Consider the following 19870-nt stretch of genomic DNA (forward strand, 5'->3'; position numbering starts at 1 on the left):
GGCAGAGCATTCTTAGCTCATCTTGGTCTGATCAGCCACAGATGAGCACACTGTATGATTCAACTCTAACATAGGGATGTCATTTTGGTCCTCTTCCAGAGTAAAGGAGAATAAAATTTTAGAACCAACCAGCCATGTTTACTTCCTGTGTGATATTGGGTGAACCCTCCCAACTATTGAAGTGGGAAGGGACCCTAAAAGGTCCTGGGGTCACATGAGGTATCTCAAAAGAATTTGCACACTTGACCCCATCTCCAAGTCAAGGGGCAAAGTTTATGGTATTTGTAAATTGCCAATTGAAGCAGTTTAAATTCTAAGAGAATTTTGCAAAGAAACAGAATCAGAGAGGTACATTTATTTATTTATTTGTTTGTTTATTTGTTTGTTTATGTCCTTGTCATTGACATGCTAATTTTATGATCTATAGGTAGAACCAAGGAGTGGTTTCAAAACTTTGATTATCAATGACCAACAGACAGTAATGTTTGTAGGACCAGAAGATTTGAAATCATTGACAGATTGTTAGAACAATAATCTCAGGATCACTAATATATCTTCCCTAAATTATATTCCTAGGCCAGAGGACTTTTATAATCATTGACCAAATAATAGCATTCTTAGAGAGCCTCAGGATCATAGATTCCAAAATCAAAAAATTTAGGATCACTGACATATTATTAGAACAGAAGTTCCCTATAGTCAGAGGACCTTAAAATTATGGCTATCTCTCCTAGAAGCTATACATCATCCCTACCTCATTTTCCTCATCTTTAAATTGAGAAAGTTGGTTAAGATGATCTCTAAGGTTCCTCACAGCTCTAACACTGTTCTATGTTCTAAAGTTCTTTCCAGTTCTGATGTATGTTCTGTATTTTCAGATTTCTTTCAGGTTTAAATCCTAAAATTATATAAGCCTCTATTACTAGTCATTTGGCAATTAGTTACATGTTGATTTAATTGTTTTTAATTTAAAAATATTAAAGACCTATTACATATAGAAGGCTTTATAGAACTTTAGAGAAAACAAAATTCCTCTCCTCTTGGGCTTTTTGAAGTCAGAAAACCTACCCCCTCTCACCATTCAGGGATTTCCTATTAGGAAAACTTATGATCAGAACTGGTCTTTTCTGATTCATCACAGGAATTTTGGATTCTTGATTGTGAGAAATGAATGGACATTTGTTTTCCACAATTATGAAAATTAAATTGGAGAAATGAAACTTAAATTAGAAAAGTTAAACTGGAGAAATGAAACTTAAATTAGAAAAGTTAAACCCATGTGGACATCAAGGAATAATAAGGGTAGATGCTATTTTCTCCCCTAAAGAATGTAAGCTCCTTGGGGACAGGGACTGACTTTTATAATCAGGGCTAGTGGCCTGAGATTTGAAAAGACTCTTTTGTTCTTTGTCCTTAGTACTCCTGTTAGCTTCTCCCTTCTTGAATGGGAGCTCCTTTAGGAAAGGGATTGGCAATGTAATAAGGGATGGAGATTCATGATGAGTAAATTCTGCAATATACAATTAATGAGGAATCAGGGAAGGGACTTCTGCTTCAGGATAGGAAATAAAATGCTGCTTTTGGAGTCCGAAAGGTGTTGCTTCATTTAGGCACCCATTCTTGCAAAAATGTAAAAGAAATCTTTCCTGCATTCATCAGTGGAGTTCTTGGTAAGATATTTTGTTTTTTACATTGATTGGCTTACTATTTTAGATAAGACATAAAGGATGCACATTAGTTTAATGATTCAATAGAGCTGATCTCACCTGATAAAGATATCAGGTTAGAACATCTTGTTGGATCTTGTGGATCAATCAACCCTCTCCCTTACCTAAGAAACTAACACAAGCAAAAGGCAATATAGGCAGGATTTGAACTTTGATCCTCTGATATCACAGAACAGCTAAATGGTACAGTGGATAGATTGGGCCCAGAATGAAGAGGACCTGAGTTCAAATCCATCCTGACCCTTAGTTGTTGTATGACTCTGGGCAAGTCACTTAATTCTGTTTGCCTCAATTTCCTCATTTATAAAATGAGTTGGAGAAGGAAATGGCAAATCATTCCAGTATTTCTGCCACAAAAATCCAAAATGGGGTGGCAGACAGCAAGATATGATTAAAAGACTGAACAACAGTTTCTGAGGCTACAGCCAATGCGTTCCCACTCTCCCATACCAAAGAGAAGCTTTCTAATGGTTTCTCCTAGCACTGAGATAATAATATTGTAGAGCAGGAGCTGTGGGTCATTTCTCTTTAGTTCTGCCCAAAGGTATAATACAGGACTCTGTTCACAGTAGGCACTTAATAAATGTTGGTTGGTTTAATTTGACTGCTCCTCAGTCCAGGACCTTAAAAAAAAAAAAAAAGAAATGAAGTAATGTTGCTTTCCTTAGTGGATCTGGCTGCATTTTATAGTGCCTTTCAGAGTGTAGATACTTGGGGGAAAATATACCAAAAACAGAAAGGAGGGAAAATTCTCCCCCATGTGCTATTAGTTCCATTTAGTATAGCAATTTGTCCTCCACATGCATTACCTTCACCTGCTAGTTCCAAATAGACAGGGGTTTGGTTGAGAGGCCTTTTTTTTTCAGTAGGGATGGCTCTGCTCCCATAGTAGCCTCAGGCATATGGGTTAGTTCAATTTAGGAAGTTTTCCAACAACTTCTGGTTAATGAGAGGTTCCTCTCAAGGGCTTCATGACCCCTCAAGCAATTGTATGATTTAAAGCTGAGAGGGATCTTAGAAAATTTCTAGTCCAAACCCCGTATTTTCAATTGCGGAAAATAAGACTAATGGGTTTAAAAAAACTACCCTTAGTAGCCAAGTTGAAATTTAAATTCAGAATCTCTGGAACCACACAGTAAGAATTCCATTGCTTACTTCACTTCAATTTAATAAATGTTTATTAAGTGTCTATTAAACAGTGCCAGGTTCTGTGCTAAATGCTGATAATTTTTTTTAAAAGGTAAGAGACAATTCCTGCCCTCAAGGAGCTTACAGTCTAATGGAGGAAACAATTTGCAATATATAAAACAAATATGTAACTCAAGCTATATATGGGATGAATAGGAACTATTAATAGAGGCCAGGACCTGGGGAAGGCTTTCTCTAAAAGGTGGGATTTTTGTTGGGAAGTCAGGTTGATCAATAGGAGAAGCAGATCAAAGAGAGGATTCCAGATATGGTAGATAGCCTGAGAAAATTCCCTGAATCAAGACATGAAGTACCTTGTTGGAGAAACAGTGAATAAGAGAACTGTCCATGTGTTTGGGCATGAGATGTTATAAGACTGGAAGTCAGGAGGGATCTAGGCAATAGAAAACCACTGGAGTTTATTGAATAGTAATTGCTGGGAGATAGAGAAGAAAAGGGGGGAGGGAGAGAAGAAATGAACTAAAATTATGTTAGTAAAAGAGACACAAAAAGAGCTTTTACAATGAAGGAGAAATGGAGGGGGTAATGGGAAACAGAGAGTCAGAAATAGAAAGAAAGAGAGGGTGTGTGTGTGTCTGTCTGTGTGTGTGTGTGTGTGTGTGTGTGTGTGTGTGTGTTTGAGATACAGACAGAGAAACAGAGAGACAGAGAGAGAGAGAGAAACAGAGAAAAGGGGAGAGAGAAAAAGGTAAATGGGAGGGCTTACGATGAAGGGAAACACAATTAGTAACCATAACTATGAATGTGAATGGGCCAGACTCACCCATATAATTGAAAGAGAGGGCAGAAGGGAATAGAAGCCAGAATCCAGCAATACCTTATTTATAAAAAGCACATTTGCACCAGAGAGACAAACACAGACTAAAAGAACAGAATCTGTTATGCTTTAGCTGAAATAAAAAAAAAAAAGACATGAGTAGCAACCATGATCTCAAAGCAAAAGTGAAAATAGATCTAATTAAAAGAGATAACTAGGGAAACAATATTTCGCTTTTTAAACTACCATAGACATATCAACATCAAATATATATGCACCATATTGTAAATTATCCATTTTCTTAAGGAAGAAACAATGGTAAAATTATATAAGTGGGGGACCTTAATTTTCTTCTTCCAGAACCAGATAAATCTAAAGAAGATTTGATAAAATAAAGAAGAATGAAATTAAGGAAATGAAAGGAATTTTAGAAAAGTTAGAAAAATTTAAAGAAAACTGAATGGAAATAGGAACAACTCATAATAATAGATAATTTCAATTTTTAAAATGTCAACTGTATATCAGTATTTACAGGATACCATCAAAGAACTACTTAGAGGAACATTTATATCTCTAAATGCTTATATCAATAAAATAAAGAGCAGATTAATGAACTGGTCATGGAATTTTAAAGAACTAGAAAAAGAACAAATTTAACATTTCCACCTAAAAACCAAATTGGCAATCCTAAAAACCAAAGGAGAGTTTAATAAAATTAAAAGTTACAAAAGAAAAATTGAATAAATAAAACCAGGGGTTGATTTTATAAATAATAATAATAAAATAAACCAATGACTTAAAAAAACCACAAAATGCCAATATAAAAAATGCACCACCAAAAAAGATGAAATTTAAGGTTATTAAGTGATACTTTGCCCAATTATATGCTACTACTATTATACTATAAGAAATGACAAGAAGGATGATTCTAGAAAACCTGGGAAGATTTGTGTGAACTGATACCAAGTAAAGTGAGCAGAACCAAGAGAATATTATATCCAGTAACAACGAGAGCTTACAATGATCAAATGTTAATAACTTAGCTACTGAAAATTTCTGGGTTTTTGATAAACAGAATGACATTCAAATCTGTATCTTAGAAAAACATATTTTAGCAGCTGTTTGAAGGGAGGATTAGAAAGATAGAAAGTGGGGACACCATATATTCCCAATTAGTAGAGAGGTGATAAGGACTTGAACTTCCTTGTGTGACCATGGAAATAGAGAGTAATGGATAAATATAAATGATATTATGGAATTATGTAGGATAGTGCTTGTCAAATGAGTGGATGTGAAAGAGACAAGGACAACTTAAAATTTCAAGGTTTGGTGACTATCAGATAATAAGGGATTCATTCCTAGAAAGAATTAAATTGTAAACAGAGGGAAGCCATATGAGACTATATGGATGCTGTCCTGGAAACATGGAGAGGCTGGGATTAGATGACTTAAGATTATTTTCTATCCTGATGGTAATGAATAATCGGTCTGGAGTGCATTAACCTGTGCTCATAAAGTCAGAGGCATATAAGAGCAATAACTCTGGAGTTAAACTGCTCTCATAAATATACAGCCATGACACATGGAAATTCCAGGTTAAAACAAAATCCTGTACCACACACATGCATCACTAGTGATGTGAGAGGCAACTGTAGTAAAGCAGAATTAAGTTTTCTAAGGTGTAGGTGATGTGTTGCAGGGAATGATTGGATACCAAAACACATTGGCCCCAGAGGCCCAATAAGATCTATCTGACACCCTGCCATGCCATATGTCTACTTTCAAAAAGAAAGCATTAGAGTTGCAGAGAGCCATTCCGATTTAAGACAAGAGGAACAGATTTTGCGTTCATCGTCATAGTTCTCCCTTGACTTTGGGCATTGAGGTTTGCCTTATTGGCTATCCGGAAGCAAGAAGTCTACCATCCAAAAGTGACCCAAGAACATAATTTTTCCAGCATTTGGTAGAGAATATTTGTTGGGTATCTTATAGGAGAGATTCCTTTTATATAGCCACTGAGCTTCCTTCCAATTTTTAAAACCTTAATGTCACTAAGACATTAAGGGAGTTGCCTAGAGTCACACAACTGAAAAGCACACTATATATCTCAGAGGAAAACTTGAACTCAGGTCTTATTGACTAGAGCGCTTTCTATTCTTTTCCATTCTTTCTTAGTCTTTAATAAATGAGGAACCTTACTGGCCTTTTCAAATGGAGACATTATATTCTTTGCTTGAAATTCTAATTACAGAATCAGAGATCTAGAATTGGAAAGAACCTCAGGGGTTATATAATTCTGCCCCATAATTTTACAGAAGAGGAAATTAGTGCTCCCTTTAAAAATAGATGATTTACCCAAAGTCATAGCATAGTAAATGACAGAGCCAAAACTCAAACCCAGTCTCCTAACTCCAAATTCAGTGCCCTTTCTGTTGAACAGGGAAGCCTCTCTTATTGTTACGGATCTCTTATGCCTAAGTGGCTGCTTCCTCTCACCCAATCATGGCAACAGTCCCAGTACCTTCCATATTTTTTCAACACAACACCTTAATCACATACAGACATAGGAAATAAAGAGAGGGATTTTGAGTCTCAAGGCCTACTCTTGTCCAACTGCACCTTGATTCATTCATTAGGTATGCATTTAATATGCTATACTATATGCCAGGTGCATAAGATACAAGTGCAAAGAGGGAAACAATTCCAGCTCTCACAGTGCTTGCCTTCTATTAATAGGAAGCAGCATGAAATTAGGAAATGAAATACTATACACACACACACACACACACACACATACACACACATATACACACACACACAATATAATTTCTGGGCTGGGAGGAAGACACTAGACATTGAGAAAAGAAGCATAAGCTAGATTTTTTTTAGGAAAAAGCTTTGAAAGAGGAGTCCAAGAGGCAAAAATTAGGAAGAAAAGCCCTTCAAAGATATACAAAGGTATGGAGAGTTTTGATTCATGAAATTTCATTTCAAACATGTTAAGTTTGAAATGTCTATAGAACATGCAGTGAGTAAGAAATCTATGATGTGTGACTGATGTCAGAAGACAGATAAAATCTAGATATATAGTCACTGACAAAGAAATCTTAATTTAACTCAGAGGAGCTGTTGAAATCACCACCAGGAAGAATGATGTTGATTTGTTTCAAATGTGTCCAAATCAGCACGGTCCCATTTGGGATTTTCTTGGCAAAAATACTTGAGTGATTTACCATTCCTTTCTCCAGTTCATTTTACAGATGAGAACACTGAAGTAAATAGGGGTAACTTGTGCAAGTTCACATAGTAAGTGTCTGAAGTCAGATTTGAACTTAAGAAGATGAGTCTTGCTGATTCCAAGTCCAGGTCCAGGCCCTATCTACTGCATCCCCTAACTGCCAACTGGGAGAATATAGGGAGAGAAAAAGAAAAGGACCCTGGAGAGGATCTTAGGGTAAACGCACAAGTATATGACATAGATGATGAATGAGCAAAGGAAAGGGAAGAATAGAATCAGGAAAGAATAAGGTTACAAGAACCAAGAAAGGAAAAATTATCCAAGAGAGAAAAGTCAATTATATCAAATGCTGGATTTGGAGAAGGATGAAGACTGAGGAGAGGCCATTAGATTAGGCAATCAAAAGATCATTGATATCTTTGCAGAGAAGAGCAGAATGGTGAGATTAGAAGCCATATTGCTGAGGCTTTAAAAAAAATAGAGAGGAGGAAAGGGCTGCAGAAACTTCAAGTTTCTACAAACTTTCTACAACTTTGATACTTTTGTAGTCTTTTACTCTGGGTACCTCAATTTTCTCATCAGTAAAGTAAGGGGATTGGACTAGATGGATTTGGGGGTGCATTCGGGATCTAGATCTGAGATCTTATGCTTCCTGAAAAAAAAAATAGAGATAGCTGTTTTTCTTTAGAAATCCTGCCCTAGGAATCTGACATAGACTCTATTTCAAGGATATGCATATGCATGTCTTTCCTGGAGACCTTTCAAAAAGTCTACAAATAGATGGGCTTCCTTATACTTCCTCCTAATTATCATTGTATACTCTACAGCAAAGCTTCTTAACCTATGGATCCCATATAAGATTGCAAAAAATTTGTCAACAGTAAAAGGAATCACAAGATTTAATTATTTATGTAGAATAAACAAGTACATCCATCTTCTTAGTATACAAATTTTCTTTCATCTTTATTTAATGGTAAAATTATATGTAGACCAAAGAATTGTCTTAATTTTTTTATGATCTACTATCAGAAAAATATTGTCTGATTGTATACCTATTTTATATACATGTATACTTGGGGTTGTATAAAAATTTCTCTGGTGAAAAGAGCTCTCGGATGGAAAAGGTTTAAGAAGCTCTATTCTATGACTACTTCATAAGTAGCCTATCCTTCATTCCCTCTCATACAAGATCACATATAATCCTTTATTTACTGGATAGTGTTATAAGATCTACTGTAAACAGATCTAGGTCCTAATCCACATATTGATTAACTACTCCACAGTTCCATCACAACTATACTTAGGGCCAAATCAATACTCAGTGGACAGCATCAACCACCCATTGTCATTATTACTCTCCCCAAATTGTTTTGTATTTAATGTGCAGATATTTCACTTTTATTTGTCTATGTACATATTTTTATTTCTTCTAGGGGTTGGTAGCCTGTTTTAGTTTCCCCACTACCATCTGTCACCTCACTGTTTGGGATGTCAAAGTTCTTTTATTGTTATTCTTCACTTGTTTTAGTTCAGTCTGCTTTTATGATCCCATTTAGTGTTTTCTTAGTAGGGATATTAGAGCGGTTTCTCATTTCCTTCTCTAGCTCATTTTACAGAAGAATAAACTGAGGCAAACAGGATTAAATGACTTGCCCAGAGTCACAAGTTGGTCAATGTCTGGGGCCAGATTTGAACCCAGAAATATTAGTCTTCCTGACTCCAGATTCAATAATCTATTCACTGTGTCATTCAGCTGTCCCAAATTACTTCTTTAATGTTTGTCAAATTGAATTGATTCAAATTGAACTGAATCAAAGAAGTATCCTGATGCGCCCCTTAGGTAGGGGAGATCATTCATATTTGTTGACAGCTTCATGTTGCCTTCTTTTTCCTGTACAGTTGTCTGCTTTCACCTCTGGGATTCTCAACTTTAACAGTCTGAAACAAACTTAAAATTCAAAAAAACCCAAACATCCAATTAGCATTTTCATTCATTTCTTTACATTCCATCCTGAAAATATCCCATGCGTTCCTGCAAGATTTTTTTTATCCTCTGTTTTGTCCAAAAGTGTTCCCATACATACAGCTTAGTTTGGATAAACATCTGTTTGAATGAAGCCAGCTGAATAGCAAGTTTATTTTTGCTCCACTTAGCTCTAATCTAGCATCCAAATCTCTGGTGAACTGTGCTGCAACTGGATTTGATGGTATTGCTGCCTTTCTGATTCAGAGAGCTGCACTGAAGCCAGAAAAAATGGAAATAAATTGGACAGATGAAATTCAATACAACTACTACCACAAAAATCTCTGCCCCATATTTTTTTCTTTTTCCTTTCAAATGTCTCATTAAGGAAGACATGAGACAGACTGAAATTCAGTCCATTTGTATTTGGGATCTCTTTTGTTGTTGTTGTTGTTGTTGTTGTTGTTGTTTTTACCATTATTCTAAATGCCTTGTCTTTCAAAACTGCCTTCACATATTGTACCTTTCTTAGTGAGACTATCACTGAATATTTATATTATTTCACATGTCTAAAATACTTTTCACTTTTATCAAGTGTTTTCCTACAAACTGCTTGGTAAGGTAGAAAAGTCAAAGATTCTTATCTATGCTTTATAGATAAGAAAATTGAAATATTGAGAAGTAGAAGGACTAGTCCAAGATTGCATAGCTAGTAAGTGGTGAGGAAGACACTAGCCTAAGTATTAACTCCAGTGTTCTGTCATGCTTCCTGAAAGTAAGAGATAGGGTAGCCTGATGGTGGTGGTAAAAAAAAAAAAAAAAAAAAAAAACTAAATCTGCAATTCCTGAAGGGTTAGGTTCCAAGCATTCCAAGGAAACCAAAGCTCAGACTTTTACTAGCTTTATGACCATAGTCAAATCATTTAACTTTTGGATATTTCTTTCTTCTTCAATAAAATGGGGATAATAATAGCAATTACTTTACAAGGCTATTCTGAGGATCACATGAGACAATATCTGTAAATTGCTCAGCAAAATGTCTGCCATATAGTTGGCATTTAATATGTGATTATTCTCTTCCCTCCCCTATTCCCTCTACTGTATTTGTACTCACTTTTCTATCCCTATCCCATATCAACAAGAATAGAATTTTTAATGATTATTCCTCATAATCATAGGATCACATATTTTAAAAAGGAAGAATTCTTAGAGGTTATTTAATCTGACTCCTCATTTTGCAAATAAAGCAAGTGAGTTCAATATACATTCATTGAGTTTGTCCCATGTCATACGACTGGTAGGTTGTGATAAAACCAGTATTTAAAAACTCATGTCTTCTTATTTTATAAATGTTATTTGTTTCATTGTACCAAACTGCCTCCATAATTATTATAAGTATAAATAGACAGTATTTTTCACTTATAAAACACTTTGACACTCATTATTTCATTTTATCCTCAAAATGATGAGGCTAATAGGACACAAGTTTCATTTTATATAATCTTCTCTTCCGGTCTGGATATAACTTTTGAAGCAAAAGATGAGAGATTACTCCTACTTCTGGTTCCCATCTTTAGAATGTGAATACTATTGGTCAGGACCAGTCATAACTTTTTTCCCCTCTTGCCAGGTAGTTTCTATTCCCTGGATAAAATCTTCAATTATACCCTTACACAGAATTTCTATTGTGTATGCATAGAGAAAGAGAGGAAGAAATGAATGAAGCAACATGATTTTTGAACCCAGTCTTGGCTCATGTAGCAAAATATTTTGCAATCTTCTAGCCTAGAACAAAGAAAGAATATGAAATTAATTTGGTTCTGCATTTTGGGAAAGTTTGTAAAACATTTATAAATCAATATTCCATTATTTTCTTTCTTTTGCCAAGAACCTCAAAAAAGGATGAAAATCCTATTGTTTTATGCCGAAGGATTGAACTCCTTTCTTTCTCTTTTTGCTAGACTTAGTCACTGTCTTATAAACTTCATTAATAAGAACATATCTCATAATGAAACATTTATGATCAATCTTTCTTACCTGTAACTTAAAGGAAAAGATAAACTTTAGATTTAAAGTACTCTTTCTTAATGAGAAAAAAATGATGAATAAGCTATTATCTATGGTTAAGAAATGACTTAAGTTTATTAAATTAAACAATTATTTTAATCCATGAAAGGAAGATGTTATGGAACTCTCAGTCATGATTCAGGGTCAGCCACCTTAACTTTACTCTTTAGTCTTCAGCTCAAAGTTTTATTCCATCTCCTGTTCAGTCAAATCAAGCATGTCCTAGCTTCTCCTCCCAACATTATGAACCTGTGTGAAACCTTCTTTTAGAGTTTCTAATTCTCTTCTAGGATGGGAAGAAAGCAAGGAAATTAATATCAGACATTATCTACCAGCAACAATGAACTGACCCCAAACATGGGCTACATTCCTCCTCAGGTTTTGAAATCTTTTAAAGTCTCTTGAAAAGTCAGTTGCAGTGCATTTGACATTTAGAAATATGGCATCATCCTAAACACTAATACTTTATATAACAAGAATTATCCCAGCCCACTTTAGACAAAACATGCAATAAACATACTACAATCTAAATAATTACTCAATATGAGACTACCGTGACTACAAGTTGATAATACTTTGCAGGATATAATGCATGTGCATATCAGCAGTTCACTCATGTTAATAGCACCGAAGCAATATGTAACAGCAAGTCAAATAAAGCAGTAGGCCTATAAAATAGTTTTTAAAATGAAGAAATAATAATATATGCACAGCTAAAATTATGAATAATTAACAGACCAGCAAATAACATATGCAGGATGCTAATATAAAGCAAAATAACTTGGTCATTAAAAAATAAAATATTAAAATGTCATATACTTAACATGTGCATCAATGAACCTATGCAATTACAAGGTCCACATTATATAAAGGTCAACAGATCTAGTCCTTTGACACCCTTCCTCAGCTTCATGATTCCTTATTGCCATTAAAATAAAATAGCAGTTCTTATGTTTGATTATTAAAACCAGTGTATAATCTGATCCCAATCTATTTTTCCATTTCATTGGAAATCATTCTTGCTTCTATACCCTACTATTCAGCCAAACTAGGAGGCTTCATGATTAAAGTTCTAGGTAGAAAAGGTGCTTTCTCTGGATTCAGTTCTCTCTAGACACTTGAACTGGTCATTGGGATACAGTTCATAGATAAATCATCCTTTGAGATGTCGGTTTCTGAGTCACTGCCTGGTTCAGATAGTCTTTGCTATATGGGTTGGAAGCTTTTTTGCTTAGAGGGTAAACAAGCCAATCTAGTTAAAGCAACAAGATACCCCAGAAAAAGAGACTTGAGGTAACATCTGCTTGTAAAATCAAAGCACTACCATCACCTCCACAACTAGTTCCCTACAACCCTGACAGAGATAAGTCAATAATCTTAAATCATGAGCCTTAGAAATAGCAATGACTTAACCAAGCTACAGGTCCTACACTTACAGCCTTAAATTATCATTGAGAGGAAAAATTATTGTGGAAAAAGGGCTAATCTTGCCTACTGTCACCAATCTCAACTGTTAACTGATTGACCCTCAAGAGCAATTAAGTCGAAGAGCTCTAAGAATGACAACATAGTCAAGATCGTTGATCCTGCTTCCAATTCAGTGTCCAAACATCCCAGATAGCAGCTCCTGGGCAACTTATCCTACAGGATTGTACCCCATAGTATATTATTTTATTATGATTCCATAAATATTGTAGTTTAATCTTGTAGATATTGAAGATTCAGAAAAGAATCATCTTATCTTCAAAGTGCCAATCTTTGGCACTGTGAAATGCTAAAGATCAAACATATGGGTTTTTTCTGAAGAAATGAAATTAGGGAATATGTATTTCTGTCTACTTTACTGCTACTATGCGCTTTTCATTTTTCTGAAACTTGTTTGTGTTGCTTCCTCAGAGCATAAGCTCCTTGCCAACAGAGGCTACTTTGCTTTTCTATTCCTCCAATGCTTAATAATGTTTGGTACATAATAAGTATTTTATACACAACAACAAGCATTGTTTAAATGCATTTTTCAATTATTCATTCATGAGTGCTCATCAGTCTTATCTAATCTTCAAAAAGTCCATTGGTTTACCTATAGTCTACATGTTATGAACTCTATTTGCTGGCCCCTATGTCCAGCAGATTTTTGTAGACCTCTAAAAGCTTCCAGGACTTTTGTAAATAAGCAAGTTGTATAAACTGTCCCCAATTAGGTATGAAGTAGCTTTCCATCAATCTACTCATTTGTGTGTTCTACAAATATCAATATTTCTCAGCAAAACCATGTCAATTTGTTGAAGGTCTTGGCAGTGAATTTAGGCATCATAATTTAATTTATTTCTGTCAGTATTCTTTTAGGCTGAAGTTGTAAATAGGCGGTAAGCTTACTTTCGCTTCTTTCTCAGCTAAGATATATCCTGATTATGAGTGCCTACAGCTCCCCCTGCCATCCTCACAAACTCCAAAATACAAGTCAGTTGAAAGGAGTAGTTCACACATAAACATCAGGAGGTTGGTAGGATGTAAAGTCATTCTTATAATTCCTGGTGACGTTGTATACTTGTGTTAAAATGGACAAATGATGAGACCACTGAAATTTTTTGTTCTGATCTCAGTGCCCCCAACATGCTCATCAGTGAACTATTGAAACATACTTATTGTAGATCCCTTCAGAAGTGGTAAGGTACCCTTCTCACTTTCTTAATGCCGATCAAAATCAATATCCTTTTCATCAGTTTTTCCCTATATCTGGGGGCAGGATGTTCCTACACTGAAAAAATCTTCTTTTATAATACTTGATCTATGGAGTGGCTCTGATTTCTGGTTGGATGTTGCCTCTAAATACTTTTTGAAATGGCTTGTTATCACCATATATGGCTTATGTTCTTAAAGTTGTATAAATAGTAAATGAAGCTAGCAAATTCTAAAGCAGTGATTCTCAAACTTTTGTTTTCAGTATCTTTATCCTATTAAAAATTACCGAGCATCTCTCCAAAGCATTTTTGTTTATCTGGGTTATATTTATAGACATTTACCATATTGGAAACAAAAACTATTTTTGAATTTGTAGACCCTTTAAAAGGATTTCAGAGATCCCCAGGATTCTCTAGACCATACTTTGAGAACCACTGTTCTAAAGGTTTGTTCTTGGTTCTTCAAATGTGAAGCACACATCAGTAGTAGTTTTGTTTTGCACAAATTTTACTCTCCTGGGTTATATCAGCAGCCATCTGGGGCAAGTAAAATCCATTTTTACTAGCTTTAAGGAATTTTATTGATCCATACATCTAAAGTCATCTTATAGAGATTTCCTGACTATAGAGTAACCTGTGAGGGGAAATACTAACTTATTGTAATATCGCATGTGAGTGAGATCAGTGACAGTCTGGTTCATCATTGTCTTCTTTTTTCTTTATCTCCTTCTTTTTCCATTATCTCAAAAGGGACTGAAACTAGTTTTTGGACTCACCACATTGTGTCTTGGCTTTTGTCATTTCTCACAATCCTTCATCATCTTCCACTTTCTTTATCAGCCACAGAGACAACTCAGCCAAAGAAAATTAAATAGGCTGCTGACATGTTTTCTTTCTTAATCTCAAGCTTTCAGTAATATTTGTAAACCAGTTCCTTGGGGGTTGTACGTGGCTTTTGTTCCTTCAATAATTGTCACCACAACTTTGCTTTTATGTTACCTTGAAAATGAGGCATCTACATAAGAATACATCTTTCCTGGCCAGTAATACATGCTTAATTTGGAATTGCCTCGCTCTGTTACACATATCTGTTGGTCATAAGCATCTAAGCTGGCACTTTTTCTAATATAAATAAGTGGATAAGTGTCAGTCCCCACTTGCAACTTTGCCCCCTATCCATAGTCTGTGAAGTTAGACATATTTCATCATAATGCAAAAAGAAACTTCCAAACAATTAGAGCTGTTCAATGAGGGAGTGAACTACCACAATGAATCCTCACTATTGCTGATTTTTAATCAGAATTGGAATGACCTAGCTTTAGATTAGACATCCTGCTTAGTTATAGGTTGGGCTGGATGATTTCCAAGATTTTTTTTTTTTTAGTTTCTGAGATGCTATGAATCCATGGAAATCTTATATGGCTCAGCTAATCTTCTTTAACTTAAAAATACCTTTCACATAGTGCTTAACAAATGCTTCTTGATTCACATATAGAGCTTAATAAATGTCTGTTGATTGGTTAACTTAACAATCCTCAAAGTTCAATAATACTAGATGTATCATAAGATAAACAATAGTGGAAATATTTTCCATTTGAGATCAATGATAAAGCTCAGGATCATATACTTCTTTTAAAGTCTAAGAAAATGGTACAGAGGATAGAATACTGTCCCTGGAATGAGGGGGATCTGAATTCAAATTCAGCCTCAAAGATTTGACACTTACTGTGTGACACTAGATAAATCACTTAACCCCATTGCCTTGCAAAAACCAAACAAACAAAACACAAAACTCTCCTAAAGTCTAAGAAAAAAGAATTGCAATGGAAATGTTTTCAAAGGTTTTTATTCTATAGTAAAGTTTAGACAGCTGACAGAAAGAATTGGTAGATTGAAAATCTTCCTTTTGTAGCTCTTACTAGGAAAGCCATTGGAGAAATATGTTATATTATCAACTGATAGGAGATGTTAATCACAAAAAACACAGCACATTGTATTTATGGGGCATTTTACAACCTGAAGTGTGCTTGCGCATATATAATCTTTTTTTGCTGAAGTTCGTGTCTCACTAGAACTCCCATAGGAAGAAAACAGGAAACTGAAATGCAGGTGGTTGCCTACTGTGATGATTGGGACCAATGACCTCAGAAAATTAAAGACATATTTGTTAAGCCCTGAAACTGCCATTTAGACCTTTAAGACAAAGACTGAACTCCATCCACAATCTCCCTTTTCCATGCTGAAATACTTCACTTAGAATCTTAACAAGTTATTTAAAAATGTTAAAATATAAAAGGTAAGAGCTGGAATGGACATTTCAACATAGATTGCTGAATGCCAGGGCTGGGAGGACCCTAGGATAATATAGATTGTTGAAACTAGAAGGAGTCTTTAAACAATTAGAATGTTAGAACAGGAAAAAATTTAAAAATTCCTTATCAGATGGCAATAATTCCCAAGAAGGGAAGTGGCCATGACTTGATAATGAATCAGAACTTAATTCCAAGGCCAATTATTATTCTATACTTACTTTACTTTACTATACACTCTCTTAAAGTTTACATCTTGAAGAAGAGATCATTTCTAATTCTAGAATGGTGGTGTTAATTTTGGGAGTCCTCATCAAGTTGGGATTTAATTGAAATCACCATAAAGTAGAATCTTTGAGGAATCTTATTAAATCATTACCTGAAGCAGGAAAGGATTGTTATTGAGCTTACAGGGAAGGAGTTATCCAGACCTTGCTTATACAACTTCAGTGTTGGTACATAAGGGCAGAATTTTATGCTATTGAAGGAAACTTTTATCCATAAGATCTTCTCTTCTCACATCTTTCAATCATTGTATTGTATTGTATATAATATAGATATCAACTGTGAAATACCTTAGCTAGAGATAACTTTAAAGCAATCATAAATAATAGCTCCCCTACAATTCCAAAAGGCTATAGTTCTTTGAAATACTTTTTAAGATTTTTTTTAAAGGCATGAACTTTTTTTGTTGTTGCTATTGCTAATTATTCTTTGAAAAATAAATAGTTGAAATAGTTTATAGGCTTCCAATTGCAATTTATTTTGCTACTGCCTTTTAAGATGAATGCTTCAGTTCAGTGATTCTCTTTGGCCTGATTTCTAGGTCTTTGAAGAGGAACACCACATTCTGTACCTGGATCACGGTGGAGTGATTGTGGCTATCAAAGACACCTCCATCCCCTTGAAAATACTCAAGTAAGGCTTTTCTTCTTTACAGAAGAGAGAGTACACTTAATATGGATTGTGGAAATTGGGGAAAGGGGACAGAAGAAGGGGTAAACTGTTAATTTATTTCTTCCCAGTGACTTTTGATCCTAGGCTGTATCTGACCATTAAGAGCAACCAAATGTTTGGTTGGTCTATCAATTCCTCTAAGTAGCTATGTAACTAACCTTGGATAAGTGATTTAACATCACCAGGCTTTCAATTTTCTTATCTGTGAAATTACAGAGTTGGCCTAAATGATCTTTAGGGTCATTTTCAATTCTAGCCTTCTGTTCTAAATTTTTTTCTGGCCTTGACAATCTATGGTGTTGCAAGATGACTTCTGGCTTCAATGTTATGTTGTGTTCTGAGTTCACTTTCAATTTTAACACTGTATATTCAGTGTTCTAATTTCCCAGCTCTAACTAGTTATGATCTCTTTTCTAAGGGGTCTTCCAGTTAAAGCATTATTATATTTTGTGTTCTAAGATCTCTCCCAATTCTAATGTTTTATGTTCAATTTTCTAAGATGTCTTCCAGCTTTGACACTGATAGTCTGTGTTTATGTTCCCTTCTTAGCTCTGACAGTTTATAGTCTGTATTTAAGATCTCTTCCAGCTCTAATAATGTTATGGATCTGTATTCTAAAGTCTTTCCAACTCTACATTCTATCATGTCTAAAATATGTCTCTTTATGGAAAGAGTCGGGGGAAGACCTGAAATTTCCATCAGTCCTTAAAAAGAGAATCAAATGGTTTGGGCAGTAACGCTAACAGACAATAAGAACATATCATGGGAAGCACTTAGGGCCCATAAGAAAACATGAATCCTTATTCCAACAGGAGTTCCTTTAAATTTACAGCTATAGTCTGAAGGCATGCATGTTGTAGAAACATAGAACTTTAAAATATGGAAGGGATCTTAGACATCATGTTGTCCCATTCTCTTCCTTTTATGAATAAGGAAAATGAGTCTGAAAGAACAGAAATCACTTTCCTAAAGGCATACAGATATGAAGTTCCAAAGCTAGGTCAAGAACCCAAGTTCCCTGACTTATATGAATGAGTGTGTGTGTGTGTGTGTGTGTGTGTGTGTGTGTGTGTGTTTCTCACAACACCACTTCCATTATATTATAGTGAGTTATTATTATTATAATTATCATCTGACAAGATCCAGAGATTGTTAGGAATGCTGCCAGTTGTCAGTGGTACATTTTCCGCCTGGTTTTCCCCACAGGCATCTGAGTGGGGCTGGTGGGTGGGAGCGCTGGGATGACATTTAGTTAATTAAAATACTTACGACTAGACAAACCCAGCTGACTTTTAGGAAATGTGACTAGATCTGTAGGTACCTGGAGTCCTCTTTTGTCAGGTTGACATTTTACTCAACAAATGGAAAAAGGAAACATGCACACATAGATGCAAATGTTCTTGTGCTATTTGTTTAAGGAATACCCCTGCATAGTGAGATCAGATGTGACAAGTAAATGTGACATTTCTCTCTTTTCTCCCTCCCTCCTTCCTTCTCTCCTTCTCTCTGTTTCTATATCTTTCTCTGTGTTCCCCCATTTCCCTCTTTTTCCTCATGTCTTACTCTCTGCCTCTTTGCCTTTTATTATCCCCCCTCTCTCTCTCTCTCCTCTCTCTCTCTCTCTCTCTCCTCTCTCTCTCTCCTCTCTCTCTCTCTCTCTCCTCTCTCTCTCTCTCTCTCTCCTCTCTTCTCTCTTCTCTCTTTCTTTCTCTCTCTGTCTCTCTCTGTCTTCCTCCCTCCCTCCCTCTCTCTTTTTCCTTCTCTTTCCTTCTCACTTCCCTTTTCTCTCTCCTTCTCTAGGTTCAGCATTGATGAAGGTCATACCTGGAGCACACATAATTTCACTAGTACTTCTGTCTTCGTGGATGGATTACTAAGTGAGCCAGGGGATGAGACTCTGGTGATGACGTAAGTGACCATCCTCTTCTCTAACTGCCAGTTATTTAACTCAGGACTTAATTGAGTTTGACTGGCAGTATTCGGCCTAACGTGTACATGTAATGAACTGTGGTTAATATTGCCTGTACCTGAGAACAAGAGTGATTCTTAATTCTCTCTTAGAATCATAGAATCCTGGTTTCTCAGTACTGTCGGGGACTGCAGAGGGCATTTATCAAGTCTACTTCATATGCCAATAGACATTCCTTTACAATATCCTCACTAAGCAGTCAATTAGCACCCACCTGAGAAATAATTCCCTATTTCCAGATGCAACTCATTCTACTTTAGGGATGTCTAATTCTCAGGAAGTATCCCCCTCCCTGTTTTTTTTTTTTCCTATCAAACTAAAACCTGCCTCTCAGAAATACCTTCCACCCGCTGCTAGCTGTTCTCTCCTCTGTGGCCAAGCAGGACAAATCTAATCCTTCTTCTCCCTTCAAATACTTTAAAGCATCAATTGCATAATCCTCACTTTTCTCCTCTGTGGGTAAAACATCCTTAATTCTATCAGAAGTTCCTTCTAATATTGCTATTATCCACTCATCCTCCTAAAAGCACTCTCTAGTTGGTCCGAGATAGGAAGATGCAAAGAACTTGACAATTTCTAATGTGAATTTACCTACAACCTGCCATAAGACTTCCTATCCTCCTCCTTCCCTCTCTTGCTTTATTTAATCTTCCTTTCAATCAAACTTCTTTGCCCCAAACTTGTTTCCAGTTCCTAAAATCTCTTTTCTAAACCCTATGATCTTATCTTCTACCTTAATATCATAACAATAGTAGTATATTTATATTTGATTGGATCTGTGTCCTTGTCAATATAACTATTAACACTATTGGCACAAGCCATCAGTGAAAAAAGCAGAGAGTTTGAAATCTTGGAATGCTTCCTCTGCTTCCCATGTTCATGGTCATGGAGAAGCCATTTCCTGTTGTTGGAACTCAGTGTAATCCCCATGAGATGTTTGGAACAAAATGATCTATAAGGCTCCCCCTCCAAATCCTAAGGTTTCCACGCATATCT

The 19870-nt window shown here is 35.6% G+C and overlaps 1 protein-coding gene across 4 annotated transcripts in view; it reads left to right on the top strand.

Moving 5' to 3' along the window:
• SORCS2 (sortilin related VPS10 domain containing receptor 2) overlaps positions 1-19870 on the top strand; it is a 1241960-nt gene that overhangs the window by 1128388 nt on the left and 93702 nt on the right. For all 4 annotated transcript variants that reach the window (XM_051965561.1, XM_051965559.1, XM_051965560.1 and 1 more), the window contains exons 13-14: positions 16775-16866; positions 18706-18813. In XM_051965561.1, the coding sequence (XP_051821521.1) occupies positions 16775-16866; positions 18706-18813 (200 nt within the window). The remainder of the gene's footprint in view (positions 1-16774; positions 16867-18705; positions 18814-19870) is intronic.

This window comes from Antechinus flavipes, chromosome 6, assembly GCF_016432865.1.
Source record: "Antechinus flavipes isolate AdamAnt ecotype Samford, QLD, Australia chromosome 6, AdamAnt_v2, whole genome shotgun sequence".
In the NCBI taxonomy this organism is placed as follows: domain Eukaryota; kingdom Metazoa; phylum Chordata; class Mammalia; order Dasyuromorphia; family Dasyuridae; genus Antechinus; species Antechinus flavipes.